General features: G+C 34.7%; 2 protein-coding genes, 1 long non-coding RNA gene and 1 other non-coding gene across 4 annotated transcripts; 1 reads left to right on the top strand and 3 right to left on the bottom strand.

Annotated features, from left to right (window-relative positions):
* The first annotated feature begins 759 nt into the window (after positions 1 to 759).
* On the top strand, positions 760 to 1,852 carry LOC147283902 (uncharacterized). Its single transcript, XM_086244708.1, has 2 exons — positions 760 to 1,187; positions 1,639 to 1,852. The coding sequence occupies exons 1-2, from the start codon at positions 919 to 921 to the stop codon at positions 1,850 to 1,852; spliced, it is 483 nt and encodes a 160-aa protein (XP_086100834.1). The 5' UTR covers positions 760 to 918.
* Positions 1,853 to 2,689: 837 nt separating this feature from the next.
* On the bottom strand, positions 2,690 to 4,617 carry LOC147283901 (uncharacterized protein At5g64816). The gene is made up of 2 exons (XM_086244709.1): positions 4,490 to 4,617; positions 2,690 to 3,294 (listed from the first exon to the last, which is right to left on the bottom strand). Exon 2 carries the CDS (start codon positions 3,257 to 3,259, stop codon positions 2,882 to 2,884), a length of 378 nt encoding a protein of 125 aa, XP_086100835.1. The 5' UTR covers positions 3,260 to 3,294; positions 4,490 to 4,617; the 3' UTR covers positions 2,690 to 2,881.
* An 11,407-nt stretch (positions 4,618 to 16,024) lies between these two features.
* Positions 16,025 to 19,618, bottom strand: LOC147283900 (uncharacterized). The gene is made up of 3 exons (XR_015122400.1): positions 19,280 to 19,618; positions 18,973 to 19,026; positions 16,025 to 18,396 (listed from the first exon to the last, which is right to left on the bottom strand). It is a non-coding gene; the product is annotated as an uncharacterized LOC147283900 (long non-coding RNA).
* Positions 19,321 to 19,625, bottom strand: LOC147283899 (signal recognition particle RNA). The gene has a single exon (XR_015122583.1).
* Positions 19,626 to 21,573: the final 1,948 nt, after the last annotated feature.

Below are 21,573 nucleotides of genomic sequence, written 5' to 3'. Positions count from 1 at the left end.
TCATCTTGCAGAGGAGGTTGCCCCATATTGTATCTTGCCAGATTTTGTCTTTTGGGCTGATAATATTTAGTAGATAAGATGATAAAAGTTTGTGACAAAGTGTTTAATCTCAACTTTCCCAATAAAAAACTAATTTAGTTTTATTTTTCTTTTCCCGTAAATTTGCTTTAGTATAATTTTCTTACTAAGCTAAGTTATTATCCAAGATTTTAAAGAAAACAAAAAAGATCACAATCATGATCTAAGTGCTCCACAATGGCACAATCTATTATTATTAAACAATTCTATACTACTCACAGTTTTATGATTTTTATCAACTATTTCATCCTTTTCCTATGTACAATGGTTTCTGTTTTAAAATGCGATGATGTGATGCGATCATATCACGAGCCATATAAATAAACAGTTTGGAAAAAGAAAATAATTGAGATAAATAGGATTTTCGATAATTATCTAAGATCTAAGTTTGACACTCAGAATGGTGTAGTAGATCGAGCAACCCAATAATTAGTGCTTTCACCAAAGCAAACACAAAATGAATTAGGAGGAGATTTTGGATGTGGACTAGCTCAGATTTAACATGCTAGAGATCCACATGATTAGTAATGGTTTGTAACTGACATCCATCCACGCATGCAGTCAATATAAAATTGCAAGCCATAAATTATTATGCTACATTCCTGTTGTATTACATCTACTTGTCAACCATGCTTGACAAATTCAAATGTGGAATCCTACATGCAAGAAGCAAACCCCACGTTTCCTTACATGTAACTACTAGCTAGCTAGAAGCTTACAAGGTGTTCAAATTCCAAACAACCCCAACTACAAATTCAAATCATATTTGATAATTGAGATTGATATGACCCAGTTTATGATTAGCTCCTATTATATTAACCCTCCTCCAATTTTAGTGGCATGGACAAATTTAGCAGAAGAACTGCACTCTTTCTTTTCTGGTTCGTCATTGTCTCACTTCAGATTCCTTCAACAATTGGGGAAGCACAACAAGAGGTTGATAATAAGAATGAGGAAGAGCAACCTTTCTTTGAAAAGACAGTGCAAGATACAATATCTATGCTCTATGACACAGTCTCTATGCTGCAGAAGTCTCATCAAAATGCCTGGGACAAAGTTAAAACCATCATAAATGATATGCAAATGCAATTTTCCCCGCCAAATCTAGAGTAAGTCTTGTCACTCATATTATACCATCTTTCTCTTGACAAAACTAGTAAAAATTTACCCTACATTATAAAAAATTCTCACATCTACACCTAGTCCAAACAGAATCCTATATGAGAATTCTTTACGTCAATTCTATACAAGAAGTTTTTCATGCGTAAAGAATTCTCGTATAGGATCTCATCTGGACAAATTTTTTGTATAGGATTGGCATAAAGGAGCCAACCCCGTCTTACACATCTGTATGGAAACTCATCCGAACTAGGTGTGGGTGTGAGAATCCTCTGTTTTTATAAAATTTTCAACAGAGCCAAAAACAGGATGTGTAAGACCTTCTTTTCGGTACATAGGTCTATGCAATGTTCTTGGAAAGTTTAAACAACTGATTTTTTTTTTTTAAGAAAGGTATTTCTTTTCTAGTTTACTGGAAACTTTCTAAAATTGTTAGATCAGTTTCAGGGGTGATTTAGATAAACAAGGTAGCGGAGAGAGTGAAGGCATGGGAGAAAAGATGAAAGAGGCAGCTCAGAAGACTTTTCATACAAGCAAACATACGGTTGAGGAAACCGCTAAATCAGCTGGTGAAGCAGTCGGAGAAACCGTTCATAAGACAGCAAACAAGGTAAGGCAAAGCGTCTCTGATGAAGAGTCTGCTGCGGAGCTTTAATGATTTTAATGCTTTCTTTGGCTTTTTAAGAATTTTTCATTGTAAACTTGTATTGATCTGCATTCATTTATTCTAATAACTTTTCTTATAAATGGATGGTTGTGATGATGCTTAAGCAATAAGCAATATTAAGTGATCTCTCATAGGAAGCCAATGATGGATTGAACAATAAACAGAGGGCTTTCTTTTTGCTTTTTCTTTTTTGTCAAAATAGGCACCAAAAGTTGAGGAAAGAATTATGTACAAGTGTTCTGTTAAGGTCATGCCATGTCCAAAATTTTCCATATTGCTTGCTGATGCATTTTGGAAAAGCTATTTGTCAATTTTTTTTTTTTCCAATAGAGTAGTTGCCAATAAAATACTACTAGGATCACCAAGATTTTTTCACTAAATGGTTCGGAGGTTTCATTTATTCAAATTTGGATCCACCATAAAATTCATTTGTTTTAATAAATAAGATACTAACTTCCATATTGACCCATTATTTGGTTAATAAATTTGTAAATCCCAACTTTATTGATCCCAATACACATCTCCACATAGCAATAGTTTCACAGCTGCAATGAGGTAACAGCACAACGAAATCAGGGTTACTTTATGCATTATTAAATGTCATCTGAACCTTAATGATGCACATGGCTCTCTATAAATGCCCACGTACCTCAGTTCCAATTAGACCCACTGTAGCTTTGTACCCAAGCATAAAACCCTGATATCGAGATCAAGAAGCAAGCCATGGCAGCGTAGCCAAGCACCCAAATGCACATCAGTTGCACACTTAGACAAAATCCTGAACGGCAACAAATTACAGAGTAACTCAAAAAACAAACACATAAGTTTGTGCAAGAAAAAGCCGTAAGAGAAATTACGCATAATAATTTGGTCCATGCTTGTGAGCTTAAAAGTTAAAATTGATAACCAATTCAATGGCATTCACAATCAGAGAATATATGTCAGATAATGGGAGTGCCCGACACTATGATAACTCAACTAGTTATACATTTTTCTTTTAAGTTGAAAGAAAATGTACTAAGAAGAACTGGAAGAAGAGAGCCTTAGACATTCACTCTGGCATCTCCGAAGGCAGATGTCATTCCAGTTAGGTACTTGATGTTGGTTTACGCAAACAGTGCGGGCACATGCATCAGCACATGCATCCAGCTCGGACACACCGCAGACAGTAACACAAGTATCAGGAATTGGGTCCTTTGAGAATGCTCCTACCTTTTTCAGCATTCTCTTTGATGTACATACCCTCTCACAAACAAAAATTTCATCAGAACTCTTCTCTCTTCCCCTAGCACTCTTTAATCTCTGCTCTTCAGCACGCCTTTTTTTTACTCGAAATGCTTGTCCTGCAACCACTGCAGGGATAGCAGCTAATAGCGACCACCACACTTCCACCATCACAAATGCAAGGTCGACCTCTTCTTCAGCAGTCTCTAACAGAAATAGAAAATACAATGAACTTAGCTATTCATTTAGTTATCAATAGATTGTTAGCATATGCATTACTTTATACAATTCTACCAGTCATTTTGGTAAATGATTGGTTATATATGATCGAAGTTAAGAAATTCGAGTCATGATAAAAAAATCCTTGAATTACATGTAACAGATGCAATATCACAGTTTTCAGTAAACAAACTTTGCCCAGAAAGGAGCAAGAAAAATGCAAGTAGAAGTTTAATAAGTTGTTAACATTCTCTATCGAGATTTCAACAGGAAATATGATAAGGAAAACCCATTAACTATAAAGATCAACACGACTGCCAACCATCAAAGTTAATATTTCTGCACTAAATCATTACAGAACTCTGCATGAATCATGATAACAGACACACATGGCAGTCATATTCAACTTGATTATCAGAATATCAGTATCATAAATTAGATTTAAAAGACAAAGCAACTTTCCATCATTGGGCGTCAGTATTGAAAAGTAATCAAAAAAGTGTTCATGTTCTCATATTACTACTCACTAAAACAAAATTAGCATGGCTTTAAATTTTACTGCCAAAATAGTTTTAACTTGTTTTTCTTAACAAACATATAAACTAAAATTTACCCAAACTAATCCATCTTTCTAGTTTCTAATCCTTGATTACTTAAACCACATAAGCGATTAAGTAACAATTACAATGATGGACGATCAAAATGACCATCTGACAATCACGTTCCAATCAACCACAGTGGTCACATTGAGAGAAACTAAACCAAAATTCATTATCACATAAACACTTTTCTGGGATTTAAACCCTGAACCCCAATAAATTTTATTCAAAAATAAGTAAGTACACTAAAGCAAAGCAATGCCATTACCTAGAACATAGGTTGTTTCTTGGCCACTCAACAACACCAATTAACAATTAACACAAAAACAACGAGGGCAAAAGTACACACTACCATATTGAAGAATCAACCTAACAAGAATAAAATAACTAAACGTCGTTGAGAAAACCAATGTTCTCAGCCAAACATCAATAGTGAACCTTACTCAAAATGGTTAAGAATTAAATGGGAAATTCTAATAATTCTGAATTAAAAACAGAAAAAGAACCCTAGAACCCTGAACTGTTTCTAGGGTTTTGAGGTTGTTCTGGTAAGAGTAGACGGTTGGGGGTTTGAGAAGCATACCTGGTATAGAGCGAGGCCTCTGCTCTTCTGGCCCGAGAGAGAAAGTGCAGAGTGAGAGAGTGAGACTGTCGGAGTAACCGAGAACCGAGATACGGCCGGTTGGGTTAAAGATGGGGTGGTGAGAATGACCTCCAAAATTGGACTACTTTTAAATTTTTAATTAACCTTTTTATAGACTTTTTCAGTTTTTTGGTAATTTTCCTTTGTTTTTTTTTTTTCGCCATTATTTAGAATTTTAGACCAAACTTTTTTATGAGTAGCCACAGTACATTATTTATACCCAAGGAGTAAAATTTCGGTTTCGAGGAAATTTTCGATGGAAATTTCAATTAAAATTTTGATTTCGACAAAATTAGATAAAAACGACGAAAATTTTGAATGAAGCTTGACCATATGCTTATTTAACATATTATCTACTATATTGATAAAAAACATTGAAGAAACCAAATTATATAGTAGGTTTTATGTAATATAAGATGAATATAATGTGCGCTGGTGGTAAATACTGTTAAAAAAATGGGTCACTAATTAATAATTATATAAATAACACCTCAAATTTATTTATATTACAATTTTAAATCATGAATTAAATAAGTATTCAATATCACATAGAATTCCTAGAAGGTTTAAAATTTTCGCTGTCTTCAGTATCATCATGTCCAGAGTAAGTGAATTGCGAAGAATAATCACCCCAAGATACATCTCCAGCATAACTTTGCATATAATTCCCAACATGCCAACCGTATAAATCAGAAGGTGGTATTTGTGGTGGGATTTGCCCATAGCCATACTCATTTGAAGAGCTACTGCCAGATTCACCTAAGTAAAAGGGATATGGTGGGTAGACTATTGGAGGGTTTTGCCCATAATTGTAATTATCATCTGCTACCCCCATAGAACCAAAAGTGGTGGATAACGAATCCTCTTCTTCTGGTATCATACCCACATTACCTCTTTTCCTACGATTGTAGTCATTTCCAATGACACCAATTCCCCGTCCTGCACGCATACTCCCATGATCCTCATCTTGTGTTGCATGGGTGTAGTTTTCTTCGCCAGTAAATCGAATGATATCGTACTGATCATCTCCAGTGTTATCTTCATTTCTACCACCACCACCACCACCACCTTCACCACTACCTCTACTTTCATTGTTGGTAGGTGTGTCTGATCCTGTGTCAGAGTTGCCTGATCGAGAAAGATTAGTAGGAACATTTTCGTTGCGATTTATTGGACTTCGCATAAGTTCCTCAAAACTCTCAGTAGGGCCCACCTCCTCATTAAGAACTCTTTCCACATTAATACCTTATTGGCGTGCTTGGGTTGCAACATCAGGATTTGGATTGCCTGCGTCATCATCTAGATGGATGGGCCTGATCCACTGATAAAGCTAGTTTTCCTCTGTATCATCATCCCCCATACAATTTTCAAACATATCCAGCGGATCATAGTTGTCGACGCGATCTTCCTCAGCTTATTTGTCTCGAATTGCAAGCTTCATATTATAGTAGCAATAGACCATCTTCTCTAACCTACTATATGAAAGCCTGTTTCTTTGCTTGGTGTGTATGAGAGCGAAAGTGCTCCAGTTTCTTTCACAAGCGGATGATGACGCCGTTTGTGAAAGAACTTTGATAGCTAATTTTCTTACAGTACGCCCATCAGTCCCATACATGATCCACCATTCACCTGAATTGTACAAAATTATAAGTGTAAGTTCAACCATTCAATTGATCCAACTAATAAAAGTACGGTGTATACTCACTATGAGACATTTTTTATCTAGCGGCAATTGCAGCTCGCTTTCCGAACATTCTCTTCGCATCTTTGAAATAAGTTAGCTAGATACAAATCATACAATATCCATCAAAATATAAAACTTAAGACAATTAAATTTTTTAAAGTGTTACGGCAAGTTATTTTCACAAAGTAAACTAAAGTGTTATGGCAAGTTATTTTCACCTCATTTTCAAATTGGGCAACTTCTATTGAATAAGGATCCAATGTTTTATATACATTGTACACAGCCCGAATAAGTTCACCATCATTTGCCACGCCCACCTTTAATTTAAAAAATTTAAAAATTTATTAATACACCCAATATTTTTTTCAAAAATATCCTTAATAAAACCCAACAAGCAAACCTAACCTATTCTTACTCTTTATAGTTTATACCAAACAGCAAACCCAATCTACAATTTAATCATCTACTCGTCAATTTTGAACTTGTTTGCATCAATATGAAGAGTGTTATAGTGTGTTTACGGTTTTGATAGAGAGTTAACTAGATGTGACTAAATAATTGATGTTGGGTATAGGTTCAAGTTAATTTTATTTTAATTAAATGTTTAAGTCCTTAAAGGTCAATTTACATTAAAGTAAAATTATAAATTATATTTTTATTAAGTGTTGGGGATAAAAATAAAAAAATTGGGTCTAAATAACGACACCCTTTTTTTCTTTGGGAAAGAGACTTATGTTAACTTTTTATGTTATAACTTCTTACTCGATTTCATTACTTATTAGTATAATAACTTTCTGAATAGTTACTGATGTAACACGGTTCTCTCTCTTTCTCTCTCTCTCTCTCTATATATATATATATATATATATAGACCCCTTCAAGTGTGAGATCTCACATTTAAGTTTATTTGTGGGATGAGGTGAATGGGTCCACTTTATGTAGTTTAATTTTTAATAATTCGAACTGTCAATTTTTAAGGTCTCTATTCATAGATCATCCTACAAAAAATTAGTAAGATAAAAAATTATTTGTCTATCTAACTTTGATAAAATAAATAAACGATAATTTTCAAAATTCTATTGAATTAACCTCTATTAATTTTCGGTTGCAATACAGATCATGTCTGGTTCAAATTCACAATAGCAATCATCATATGAAAGTTCTTTACGGTAGTTTACAAGATATTCTTTTTCATCATCTCCTCCCCTGCAATAAGCAAGAATCTGATCGATATTACTTGTCCATTTAGATCAGGTCCAAATATATGACTACAAAATCATCATTTTGAAGCCATTTGACGATGACAAATAAGTCTTCAAACCCAGCCATCATGTGCAATGCAAATAAGATATTCTTTTGCTTCAAGGCCAGCTTTGAGGCATCACTATCATCAGCAACATCGTCTGACTCGTCAATATGGTAAACTCTGACCATTGAAGCTTCTCTCCTCAACTACCACTCTGACTCGTCAATATGATGTTGTTGATACCCACTAGAACTGTACACGTGTCCCTGATGCATCACCCATCTTCACCATCCCACCATAAACCCAGTCATCCCAGCATAACCATTTGTCCCGGCGTTGGTGTCATACCCACTCCCACCCCCTGAGAAATAGTCAAAATTGTAGAAGATCAGTCTGAAACCTAATTCTCTGGGTAGAAGGACACATCCTCATAGACGATGTCAAGGACAAATTCCATGGATGATGCAAGTCACTTCCCATAGGAGGCGCTCTTCCTCGAAGAATAAATCAAGATGAACTAGAGATTGACTTGGAAATTAAATAATAAGATTAAAATAAATAAGTAAATAAAAATTAACCAATCTGTTAAGGTGGAGTAGTTAAATCAACACCCGAAAAGGAAATTACCAAAGTATAGTAAAACCTAAATAAGTTTACAACCTAATTAAATTATAAGTAAAATATTGTTCGAACTCATCCCAAACGGGAATAATATAAGGAAAGCCATTGAAAGGCATAAAAAGCTGCAAGGCAAAAGACATGAGCAATGAGACCTTAGGACACCAGACAAGAGACTTCAATGTTGCACACCCCTCAATCGAGATCGTCTCCAAGAGGTAAATCTGCATAAGCAAGAGAAAAAAAAAACATCACATACGATCATTGCTTCCCTTAAGAGGACCCTTCTAGGTTTGAAAACTTTTAAAACCTTTACTAGTGAAAGATGGTTTTCCAAAACTTCAAAATATTTTCACAAAATCGTTTGAACACCTTAGCTGCAATAGTATATGGGAAACGTACATACATAAAAACCCATAAATATCAATAACTCAGATGATCGATACACAGTAGGTACAACTACGGTCAAGTCATAATCAACTAAGCAACTACCATAGAGAGAATGTCACGGTAAACAGAGATAAGAACTCTCAATTGAATATCCATACCACCTGCCATCTGATCAGTTATGAGCATCTGTTTCGTACAAGCAAGTGGTAACTAGCGATCAAGAATGTGGTAAGTTACCACAAACTTGATCCTAAGTTACCAATTACTTGAGCGAGATATCAAGAAGTAGTAAGTCCTCTAGATATGCCTTTTTTGAAGAGTTACCACAACCTTGATCTGGAGTTACCAGTTCTTGAATAAACTCTCAAATAAGTGGCAACTAGCGATCAAGAATGTGGTAAGTTACCACAAACTTGATATGAAGTTACCAGTTTTTGAATAAATGCTCAAGAATGTGGTAACTAGTAATTAATAATGTAGTAAGTTACCCAAAATTTGATCCTAAGTTACCAATTACTTGAGCACGATATCAATAAGTGGTAACTCATCTAGATAGGCATTTTTTGAAGAGTTACGATAAATTGATTCGGAGTTACCATTCTTGAATAAACGCTTATGAATGTGGTAACTAGCGATCGAGTTTGTGGTACAAGAATGTGGTAAGTTACCACAAACTTGATTTGAAGTTATCAGTTCCTGAATAAATGTTCAAGAATGTGGTAAATAACGATCAATAATGTGGTAAGTTACCCAAAACTTGATCCGGAGTTACCAATTACTTGAGTTAGATATCAAGAAATAGTAACTCATCTAGATATGCCTTTTTTGAAGAGTTACCAGAAACTTGATCCGGAGTTACCACATTTTGAACAAACGGTCAAATCAGTGGTAAATCCCGATCAAGAATGTGGTTAGTTACCAGAAACTTGATCGAGAATTATCTTGTTCTTGAGTGACCTCTCAAGAAATGGTATGTGGGTGTCAAGTTTGTGGTAACTTTATGAAGAAAGGTTTATTTGGTGCAGTTAATACAAACTTGACATGATGCTACCATTTCCGAAAGAGAGGCTCAAGTTTGTGGTAATGTACGAGAATCATGAACGAGAGTTACTAATTCCTTGATTGATACATCAAGAAGTAGCAAGTCCTTAAGATAGGTCTATTTTCAAATACTTACCACATCTTGAACAAACGTTCAAGTCAGTGGTAAATCCCTATCAAGAATGTAGTTAGTTACTATTTCCTAAACAAATGCTCAAGAATGTGATAACTAGTGATTAAGAATGTGGTAAGTTACCAAAAACTTGATCATGAGTTACTACATTCTTGACGGCATAGGTTGATCACAATCAAGACCATTCCGAGCCAAAGCATGGGCAATAGAGTTACAAGCACCGTGGTACATATGAAATAGAAAAAATCTCAAAATTAACCAACAACAGTTGCACATCATGAATAAGTTCTCCCTCGACACAAAGAGTCTATGAGAAGTAATAACTTTCTTAATAATTACTTATTACTCAATTGGATTACTTATGTAATGGGTTTTTTTTTTTTTTTTTCTCTCTCTGTCTCTGTCTCTGTCTCTGTATATAGATATATATAATATATAAATATATATAGATATACAAGCTCATTCAAGTAAGGATGTCCTTACTGTAAGAAAGGTAAGAACATCTTCTCTATGTAACATCTGGCAATGCAGTTCGATGATTGAAACATTTTATTTTTTAGGTTCCTTCTCAAGGGTCATCCCTGTAAAAAAATCAGCAAGATTGGTGATTGTTTGGTCATCTAAACTATGTAGACATTTACAGTCCATCAAATAAAATTGAAATGATGTTTGCTATAATAAACTGGCTAAACAATTTTCGATTTTGCTAATTTTTTGCAAGCTGACCTTTGAATAATGTTCTAACATATAGACGATTATGATCATTGAATTGTAGGTCTAAACATGATGTTACTTTTCTTAAAGTAAGGACATCCTTACTTGAAAATTTATATATATATATATATAGTCATTCTCTAGAGAGAATGTCTGCAAATTTCAAAATTTATGAACGTTGACACAGTACTGATATGGGGTAAACAATGTGTCGACACGAAATTTCAAAACTTGCTGCAGCACATTATTTGTGTCAACACACTGTTTAACCCATGTCAACACTGTGTTGGCGTCCGCAAATTTTGAAATTTGCGAATGTCCTCTCTAAAGAAAATCCCGATATATATATACAAGAATGCTCTAAAACTAATTGATTAGCAAGTTAATACAAATCTAACCACTATGTTGGGTCTACTGCACAATGTAATCTCAAAATCTGAACCATCCATTTTTTAGGCCCTACTTCAAAGATCATCTCTATAAAAAAATCTCCAAAATTAGAAGTCATTTAGCAATTTGATTATGATAACAATTATTTATATGCTTTTATCGAAAATAATGATCGTCTATTTTGGTCACAATTAAATGACTAAATGATTTCTAATGTAGTTTATTTTTTACAATGATGATATTTGAAGTATAACCTAAAAAATAGATTGTTCAGATTATTAGATTAATTATGTGGTGGGCCTAAAAACATAGTTAGTTTCTTATTAACTTACTAACTAGTTAGTTTTAGAATACTTCTCTATATATGTGTGTGTGTGTGTGTGTGTGCGTATATATATTTATATATATAGGTTTTTTTTTATTGAGGTATACCTCAACTTATTTAGGTTTAGGTATACCCTACTGTGGCCCACACAAGTTATTTTGTGTCGATTCGAACCGTTCATTTTTGACATCTTCATTGATAAATCATCCTTGCAAAAAATTAGCCAAATCGGAAATCATTTGCCTATCTAACTTTGATCAATTAATGGACGAACCAAATATTTAGGGACCTAAATATTTTCGATGAAACCGTCCATTTGTTTTATCAAAGTTAGATGAGCAAATGATTTCCGATTTGGCTAATTTTTTGTAAGGATAATCTATCAATGAAGATGTAAAAAATGAACACTTCGAATCGACACAAAACAACTTGTATGGGCCCCAACAATGTCATACTTCAATATAAATAAGTTGAGATATACATCAATAGAAGGGGCCTGTATATATATATATACAGGAGCTTCAAGTGTGGGATCCCACATTTAGTGTTAAATGTGGGATGAGGTGGATGGACCCACTCCATATAGTTTTTCAACGATCCGAATCGTCTATTCTTTAGGTCTCTATTCATAGATCATCTTTGCAAAAATTAATCAAATCGAAAATCATTTGTTTATCTAACTTTGATCAAACAAATAGACGCTTTTATCGAAAATCTTTAGTTCGTTTATTTATTTAATCAAAGTTAGATAGGCAAATGATTTCCAATTTGACTAATTTTTTGCAAAGATGATCTTTGAATAGAGACCTAAAAAATAGACAATTCGGATCGTTGAAATATTATATAAAGTGAGCCCTATGAGAGATCTCACAAACAAAATTATTTATGGGATCTCACAATTGAAGGGGTCTATATATATATATATATATATATATACACATACATGGACTTTCAAGTGTAAGATCCTACATTTAGTATTAAATGTGGAATGGGGCAGATGGGTCCACTCAATGTAGTTTTTCAACAATCCGAACCGTCTATGTTTTAGACCTCTATTTATAGATCATCCTTGAAAAAAATTAGCTTAATCAGAAATCATTTGTGTATCTAACTTTGATCAAACAAATAGACATTTTTGTCAAAATATTTAGTTCGTGTATTTGTTTGATCAAAGTTAGATATGCAAATGATTTCCGATTTGGCTAATTTTTTGCAAATATGAACTTTGAATAGAGACTTAAAGAATAGACGGTTCAGATTATTGAAATACTATATGCAGTGAGCCCTATAAGAAATCTGACAAATTATTTATGGGATCTCACAATAAAAGGGACCTATATATATATTATATACCACACACGAGAAAAACTTATTTCTACAGTGTTTGTGTTTTGGATAAGAAATCAATTTGTATATGGTAAACCTATCTATATATGTTAATTCTAAATATATATATATAGATGAGTGCTCTAAAACTAACTAGTTAGCAAGTTAATACGAAACTAACCATATTTTTGAGACCACCATTAACTAATTTCATAATCCGAACCATCAATTATTTAGGTCATACTTCAAAGATCATCATTACAAAAAATCAACTAAATCGGAAATCATATAGTCATCTAATTGAGATCAAATAAATAGACGATCAGTGTTTTCGATAAAAACATATAAATAATTGTTGTTATAATCAAATAACTAAATAATTTCTGAATTTGAAGATTTTTTACAGGGATGATCTTTGAAGTAGAGCCTAAAAAATAGACGGTTCAGATTTTGAGATTACATATATATATCAAGAATGCTCTAAAACTAACTTTTCAGTAAGTTAATACAAAATTAACTGCTCTGTTGGGCCCACTGCACAATGTAATCTTAAAATTCGAACCGTCTATTTTTTAGGCCCTACAAAGATCATCTCTGTAAAAATCTCCAAAATCGGAAATCATTTAGTCATTTGAGTATAACAACAACTATTTCTATGCTTTTATCGAAAACACTGATCGTCTATTTATTTGATCTGAATTAGATAACTACATAATTTCCGATTTAGTTGATTTTTTGCAATGATGATCTTTAAAGTATGACCTAAATAATTGACGGTTTAGATTATGAGATTAGTTATGTGGTGGTCCCAAAAGCATGGTTAGCTTCGTATTAATTTGCTAACCAGTTAGTTTTAGAGCACTTCTCATATATATATATTTGTATATAAATATGCAATATAAATAGATCGATAAATACCCTTTGGTTACACAATCATTCGATCAAGATATAGTATTAGGAGTATAAAAATCAAGGAGATTTTAATTTGGAGAAGGCATTACCTAAGTTACCTTCTAGTTAACAATACTAGTTCTGTCTTCAGTTTTAGAAAGCAACGCTCCCCACAAATTGTGCTCTTAGCTTTGCAAACATGAGTGCAAGACTATAAATTGCACAACAAAGGAGCGTGAATAAGTGTTTCCCTAGTTTTGATTTAAAGAACTTAAGTTTGTATGACAAATTTGTTAAGGTTGCTTATTTTCTTTCATCTCTGATTAGTTATTATTTTTTCAATATAAAATTTTGAAAACTTGTCATTTTTTGTTTGCATTGAAGAATTTCCGAGTTTTTTTTTTTTCTAGTTTTAAAATTATAACTCTCAAGTAATGCTCGATCTCCTCGAGCATTATTGGTCAAAAGTCAAGCACTACTCTAGGGGTTCGAGCACCACTCGAGTTAACTAATCAAAAATTATATTTGTAAAGCTTGAAAAAAGGCTAAATGTACGAGTTTAGTGTCCCGAATTTTAATTAGTTTTTCAAATTTGCTAATTGGAAAATTAGATTAACGTAACTTTGATTTCAAAATTAGATTAGCAAGAATAAAGCCACCTATGAAGAGAATAACAGTAATATCGAATTCAGCTACTTGATTTCAATAACATTTAGTAAATTGGTTTTGAGTAATATTGTCATAAGCGTGGAAAATTTAATGAATGTCAATTCTTTTAATGTCCAAAAATATTGAACTGAAAAATATTCGCAACTCAGAAAGTCTCTTCTTATTTCGCAATATGTGATGTTTGCTGGTGTTGGCGTGAGTTGTAATTTAGGAGTATTAGTTATAATTTACTTTCCTTATTGTGTATTTTCCTTATTCTATGCCTAGTCTGATTAGGATAGATTTATTATTCTATGCCTAGTCTGATTAGGAGTATTAGTTTTCTTGTGCGGACAAAGGATTGTACTCTTATAAGAGATAAAGAATAAAGAATACAAAATTATTTTTACGCTTGAATTTTGCAGCTGGGTGATAAAGTTGTTTCTTTCATCAATTAAATTCTTTGGTTCTTTTTATGTTTTTGTTTTTCTTAACAGATACGAATTAAAAAATAAGACAGGGAAATCAACAATGAAGAGGCAAAGCAAGAGCAGCAAGTCTGTGCCACGACAAGCTTCACCAAAGATGATGCAAAGAGACACAACATCATCGACATCAACGAATATACAAAAAAGTGAGGCATCTTCGACCAATAAGCAAGGAAAAAGCAACATCACTCCAAATTCAACTTGGTCTCCATTGATGGATGGCATAAAGATACAAGAGGATGATGCTGAATCCAGCCGAGCACCTCAAAGGTATGGATATGAAGACATTGTCTCTTGGGATGGTGAAGGTCATGACATTCCTGCATACATAAACCATGTCCTCTATGGTCCAAGGGAGGCTAGAAGATTGCCAGTTTTTGAAGAGATATGCCCCAAAAGAAATTGAACTATTCAAGTATATATGACTAGAGGCCCGTGCCAATAAGCTTTTTCTAAATATAGGATATTAGGTCATAACTGGTTGGATGCTACTTCAATTATAGTACTAGTTGTATTGATTAGCCACTTTAATTTACATGCATTACTACTTTGATTTTTTTTTTTTTTGATGCATGAATGATTAAACTGTCCATTAAATTCAATGCATTGCTTATTGTTTGACTAGTTAAAAGTTAAGGAGTTTTGTTCTCAATGTTGGTTCCATGCCCACAATAGTATCTATGTGTTCTACCACTGCTTGATTAGTTACAAATTTGGTCACATACAAAGTGAATTTCTGAAAAGATGGCGAAGATGTCTTCGACATCATACAATTTTATAAAAATTGGCACACAAAGAGAAAGCTTGATGGAAAGAAATGCCTGTAGTTTTCAGGTTCATCAATCATCCAAACATATAACAAGAACCACTTACAATGATCCGTTCGTGCACAAATAATCGCCAGAAGGCAAAGACTATTAGACATTCATAAGCTAGATCACTTGTTAAAGCAGCTAAAAGACCACAACATCAAGATTTGTGTGTTTCTACTAATTTTGTTCCAGAGATTGTTTTGCTGGAACAGATTCTAAAACTAACTAAACCCAAAATAATTGGTTTAGAACAACATTGGTGTAATTCTTATGTTTTTAAATATTAAGGCACAACTATATAGCTTAATTTTCTTCAATTTTCAGAATCATACGCTATTCAGTCCAGAAGAAAAAAGAATCACAAAATAAATTTGGCAGCATGTTCTTTTCTGAACTGTAGTTACATAGAGAGAGAGAGAGAGAGAGAGAGAGAGAGAGAGAGAGAGAGAGAGAGAGAGAGAGAGAGAGAGAGAGAGAGAGAGAGAGAGAGAGAGAGAGAGAGAGAGAGAGAGAGAGAGAGAGAGAGAGAGAGAGAGAGAGAGAGAGAGAGAGAGAGAGAGAGAGAGAGAGAGAGAGAGAGAGAGAGAGAGAGAGAGAGAGAGAGAGAGAGAGAGAGAGAGAGAGAGAGAGAGAGAGAGAGAGAGAGAGAGAGAGAGAGAGAGAGAGAGAGAGAGAGAGAGAGAGAGGGAGAGAGAGAGAGGGAGAGTCTGAGAGAGAAGGAGAGAGAGAGAGCGAGAGATGAAAGCATACCAAATGCAGCTGCATCACAGGCTCATGGACCTGCATCACTTGCACAGCTGGCATTGCTGACTACGGTTGTATCAGTCAAAGAATAGTTAGCTAGTTAATGAACTTGTTAGGTTGTTAAGCATAGCTAGTTATAGTCTGTTGTTAGATTAGCGAATTGTATTTAAGGGCATTTAAGTTAATGTATCTGAAGTCTGAACTGATAGGAATTTATAGAAAGAATCCCAAATAGAAGAAGAAGAACATAGTAACATATGTTAAACTGAAATGCAAGATTCTCTGTGAAAGTTGGTTTAACATTCTATCTCCGAGGGATTACGAAACCTGTTTGGAATAATATATGCAACACCATTCTGAGTAAATGACATCATCCGCACATGTGAACGGGGACAGACAACAAATAGGATTCCCATTTTGACCAAGCATTCCAAGCATCCAACAGGGCCTTATATCAGTAGTGGAAGAACCATATTCAAATATTTATACACTTCCATATTTTGATCTGTCTCCTCTTATCTTATTCATTATATAAATGGCAGGGTGACCATAAACATCTATGATCTATCAACTATCACAGACACATTTAGCGACAAACGAACTTAAGTTATTAAAGATCGCAGAATCCTCACAGCAGGTTAAAACATTAAAAGACTTCAGAAAGTAAATTATTGTCGATTTTCAGGACAAGGAAACGTAATTTGTATCTAAAGAAAATTACCTCTCAGCAGGTTAAAACATCAAAAGACTTCGTAAAGAACATAAGTACCGAATCCATTTGTTTGTATGCATTTAAGGTTCTACCTATTTAGTATGCAGTATTTACAATCCAATACAATAAGCTTTCTGGAATACAATTCGTAAATTTTTCTCCCTTTGCACATTATACATCATTTGGATTTTGAAAGTGATAACCTCATATCAAATTCTATTGCTATGAAAGGTACACATGGCAGTTTAGCATTCAAAAACTGCAAACTATCCAACTTAGCAGAAAAGGAAATAGTGGGACAACATCTATGCAAAGTTATCAAGAGATACTTCCCAACTGTAGTTCTGTTGGGTGAGGCATGAAGTGAGTCTTAAGCCTTCAGACATTTATCTTTTTAATTTCAAAAAATAGTAGGTAAGCCTGAAGTAGTAGAGAACATCTTATAAAATCTAGAATTTCATATCAATAGAAGAATACATAACAACCAAGATTGCCGAATCAAAACACATGCGTCTGAGTTAGATTCACTTACCAGAAAGAGGAAAGAAATCTTTGAGATAACGACAAAAGAAAAGGATGAACCTGAACAAGTGACCAAAATGGGGAGGTGTGTGGCAGAAACTAATAAAAATTAGTGTGGGATGTGGATAAGAATTGCTAATTACAATTAATCCCCAATGTGGATAACAATATTGGCAGAGTGTGCCGGCATCTTGTTCCAGTAAATTAAATTCTTATTAAGAATATGCCCTGATAGTTTCTGTTCCAAAGTCTGAAAACATAATTTGAAAAGATGAAACCATCTGTAAAATTCAGACAGGTGATCCCACAAATAATTGAAAGAAACTGAGAAGGGACAAAGCAACAACCATTGTTAAAGCAACTAAGAGATCACAATACCAAGATTTGAGTGTTTCTACCATTTGTACCAAAAAGATTATTTACTAAAACAGATTCCAGAACTAACTAAACCAAAGTAATTGAATTAGAGCATCACTGGTCCACTTTTTTATTTTTAAATACCAAGGTCCCTCATATATGTGAGGTAGAAGTATATGGCCAGCTTAATTTTCTTGAATTTCAGGACTACAAACTAAATTTGGCTGCATGTTTTTGTTTGAAATATCATACGCAACACAATTCCTGAGTAAATGACATCATACACACACATTAATGGGACAGAAAACAAATAAGATTCCCATTCTGACTATGCATTTCAAGTATCCAAACAAGGCCTTACAGTAGTGAAAGAACCCTATTCAAATATTCACCCTATTCAAATGGCTCAATCTCACACTCAAAAGCAAAAGCTAAGCCTAGCTAGTTATTCCAAAATTAATGTGCTAGTCCCCGTCAAAACCCCCCAAGATCAAGCTTTGCAGACTAGAGCATCCAAAATTAATGTCCTAGTCCCCAAAAAGAACCACTTGCCTGTCAAGAAAACTAAGAAGTAAGAACATGAATTGCAATATCTTTTACTATAGGATCAGCGATTACTATACCTTTTAGTATGGAAAACATATACCACAATTATTTATCACATAGTCTAAATTTAGCATCGGATCAATGATTTACCAGATATGTACCACATATATAATATATGTACATCTGGTGAATCATTGATTCGATGATAAATTTAGAACCAGCACGCTCTCTAGAAGCACCATCTTCCTCTTCATCTTAGCCTACAATACCAATTGACAAGTCTTCAGTCAATTTTATAGATCAAATGTAGGGTTCAGGAATGGGGTTTTGAAAAATTAGTGGGCTTCAATCTGTGGGTCATATCCGGTTTTGAAAAGAAGATAGTGGCCAAAAAAAAATGAAGATGATGAAAGAAATAGGATTCCCACGTTGGGACATTCAAAAAGGGCAAAAGAGTTTGAAAAAAGGTGGAGACGAAGTGCCACGTTCAGAAGAAAACAAATTGAAAAGGAAAAAAAGAAAGATAAATGTGGATTTATCTGGAAGCTTGGTTATCCCTTATTAGATGAAGTTTGATCTTAAATAAAGAGAGTCATCTTATATTTCTCTAATCTCATCTTTTAGTCTTCCATGTTGCATATCAAAAAATATGGAAGCTTTGAGAAATTCACGCAGAAAAGGAGGCACCAAAAGGCTGGTTGATATGCAATTGCCATCATTTGACATTGATACAGACATACAATTACCATCGCCTTTCAAAAATGATCTCATCAAAATGAAACTTAAATGATGTAGCTCGAAAACAAAAATATGGGTTTTCAGAACTTGCAACATACCTCCCAGTCCGAACGTCAACTGTTCGAACAATTCCACCAAAATAGTTTAAGTCTCTGCAAATCAATAAGATTAAGAAAAAAAAAAGAACAAGGGAAAATGTGAGCAAAATGTTCAGTTCCCAAATAATAATTTTCAAGAACACACTTTGATTAACCACTAAAATCCACACGAAATTCTCACTATCTTACCCATCAGAAAGCCAAAAATGCACTTACCCATCAGAAATAGAAGACACTTTGATTACCCACTAAAATCTACACGAAATTCTCATTATCTTACCCATCAGAAAGCCAAAAATCCACTTACCCAGAAATGGAAGGTTGTTTTTGCTGAGAAGCAAAATAAAAAAAGGTGTTGGTCCAATTGGCAGAGCCCGGCAGGCCATGATGGGTCAGGGTGGCACCGACCCGTTATCCTTCCACTGCAAAGAGCGGGAGGTAATCGCTGCTCTGTGAAGCCAGCCTCACGCTGTGCCCTCCACTCTAGAAGCCGTGTGACCCGAGCCTTCGCCCAAGCCACAAAGCCCAACCCCTCGCTTGGAATGGGCGGGCCGGATTGAAGCCACACCAAACCCGACCAGCAAATGCTGAGTCAATGTCCCAACACCTTAATGCCCCCACTTGGGTTACAAACTTGCGTTGCTAAGCTCGGCAAGACAAAATTCTTGTACTAGGCTTATAAAGCGTAATGTCAAATTTCATTTTAGCGATGTGGGACAAACTTGTTCAACTGTCTCAAAATTTAGACTATAATTAATCAATTTGTATGTTTCAATATCAATTTGGAGAGTTAAACTTACAATATTGGTGGAGAATCATTAGAATGACTGAATATTAAGGAGTTTGAAGCTTCTTATCCAACCATACATACCTTTGCTTCAAGCCTTTAATGGTCTTCTCAATTTTCTTCTTCTATTTTGTCTTGTATTCATTTTGGGTCGATATCAGCAGATATAACACCTGAAATGATCGATTATCTTCATGGGCGAGGGCAAGATATTATCAACATACACTTGAGTGTTTGTGATACTGTTCCTATTCATCTTGACATTTGTGGGCTTGAGATGGGACAACCTACATCACCAACTCTTCTTAAGGGCATGCTTGCATTAAATGGAAGCTCACTTGGTGGTTGTGCATGACACTGTTCCGACTAAGGGACGTGGCCTCATCTCCACTATTAATCCTCGTGTAGGTAAATACCTTCCCACCTCCTTTTGCATATAAATACATAACTCATACTTCATTTAAGGGGTTCAAAATTTAATCTACACTAAATTAAACTTACAAACATTCCACCAGAATTGCCTAACCTTACCATCGGAGCGTGTTAGGCCAATGCCACTTCTAGTGACACTTGTTCTAGTTTGTGCAGGATAAGAGTTTTTTTAAGTGATGAAGAAGATAGTGAAGACTAGATCTACTATTGAAAGTTGGTGCTTTGACTTTCCCGTTTTTAGTATCCACAGATTGACGCCATCTGTGGGAAAAGCATCGATAGCCATCGTGCTCATTGTCACCATCATTGGGCTTTTCGATCTCTTGAACTTTCATTCTCTTTTACTTAATTCTCCCCAAAAATGAGTGAAGGCAACACAATGAGCCGAGGAGCCCAGCTAAGGTCAAAGCTAACAATAAATGCTTAAAGCTAGATCAGATGTATCTAAGGCTCCAAAATGAACTCTTAAAGAAACAAACTGAACTCCTATGCAAGCAGGTGGAGTACACCATCGCTGAGATAGAATGCTAGAGATCTTAGCTTAAGATGGGTGAGGGATCTAGACAATCGTCTAGGTTGACCCAACATGACGAAGCTTATTCCCCTCTACCTTCTAAGACAGCTCGGGTCACGTAAATGGATATCGATAATCACTTCCTACATCAAATATGGTCAACTGCGGGCTCTCCGTGTTTGAAGACACAGCTTTCAACACAATCCGAAAAGAGTATTTTTTGGCCTATCATGAACAAAGACTCAGCATCCCTATTAATTGTTAGGAATTTTGCAATTGTTCCCTTTGATCCTCATGAGCTGCTCACGCCCATGACCAGTCCCTGGTCGTTCGCACAGTGGAGACTCAATCTGATTGGCCCCATGTCAAAAGCCAAGGGCCAGGTAATGGCTCTTGTGGCTATAGACAATTTAACAAAATGGACCGAGGCCGAATCACTTGCCAAAATTACTGCCAATTAAGTAGATGGAAAACTTTGTATGGAAGAACATAATTTGCCAATTCAGTGTCCTAAACATCATTATTGTTGACAATGACAAACATTTCCATTGTAAGAGATTCCAAAAATTTTGTTTCAGTTTGGGAATAAAATTGTACTTTAACACCCTCAATCTAACGGCCAAGTTAAGGTCATCAACAAGATCATCAAGAAGACTTTGAAGTCCAAGTTGGATGACTCCAAGGAACTTTGAAGTCCAAGATGGACTTTGAGAGCTATTCCCAGAGGTACTGTGGTCATATTGAGCAGATAGAGAACTTTGCATGAAAGAACATAATTTGCTAGTTTGGTGTCCCACACGCTATTATCGCTGACAATGGCAAGCATTTCAACTACAAGAGATTCAAAAATTTTGTTTGGGTTTTAGAA

The sequence above is a fragment of the Dryas octopetala genome, chromosome 5 (assembly GCF_963921425.1).
Source record: "Dryas octopetala chromosome 5, drDryOcto1.1, whole genome shotgun sequence".
Taxonomy (NCBI): domain Eukaryota; kingdom Viridiplantae; phylum Streptophyta; class Magnoliopsida; order Rosales; family Rosaceae; genus Dryas; species Dryas octopetala.
The sequence above is the reverse complement of the archived record's forward strand: the minus strand, read 5'-3'. Positions and strand labels throughout refer to the sequence as shown.

Excerpts from the sequence above, each read along its gene's own strand:
- LOC147283902 (XM_086244708.1), top strand. The coding sequence starts at position 919 with ATGGACAAATTTAGCAGAAGAACTGCACTCTTTCTTTTCTGGTTCGTC. Across the intron at positions 1,188-1,638 it reads TTTTCCCCGCCAAATCTAGA|TTTCAGGGGTGATTTAGATA; the intron begins GTAAGTCTTGTC and ends TTGTTAGATCAG.
- LOC147283901 (XM_086244709.1), bottom strand. The coding sequence starts at position 3,259 with ATGGTGGAAGTGTGGTGGTCGCTATTAGCTGCTATCCCTGCAGTGGTT.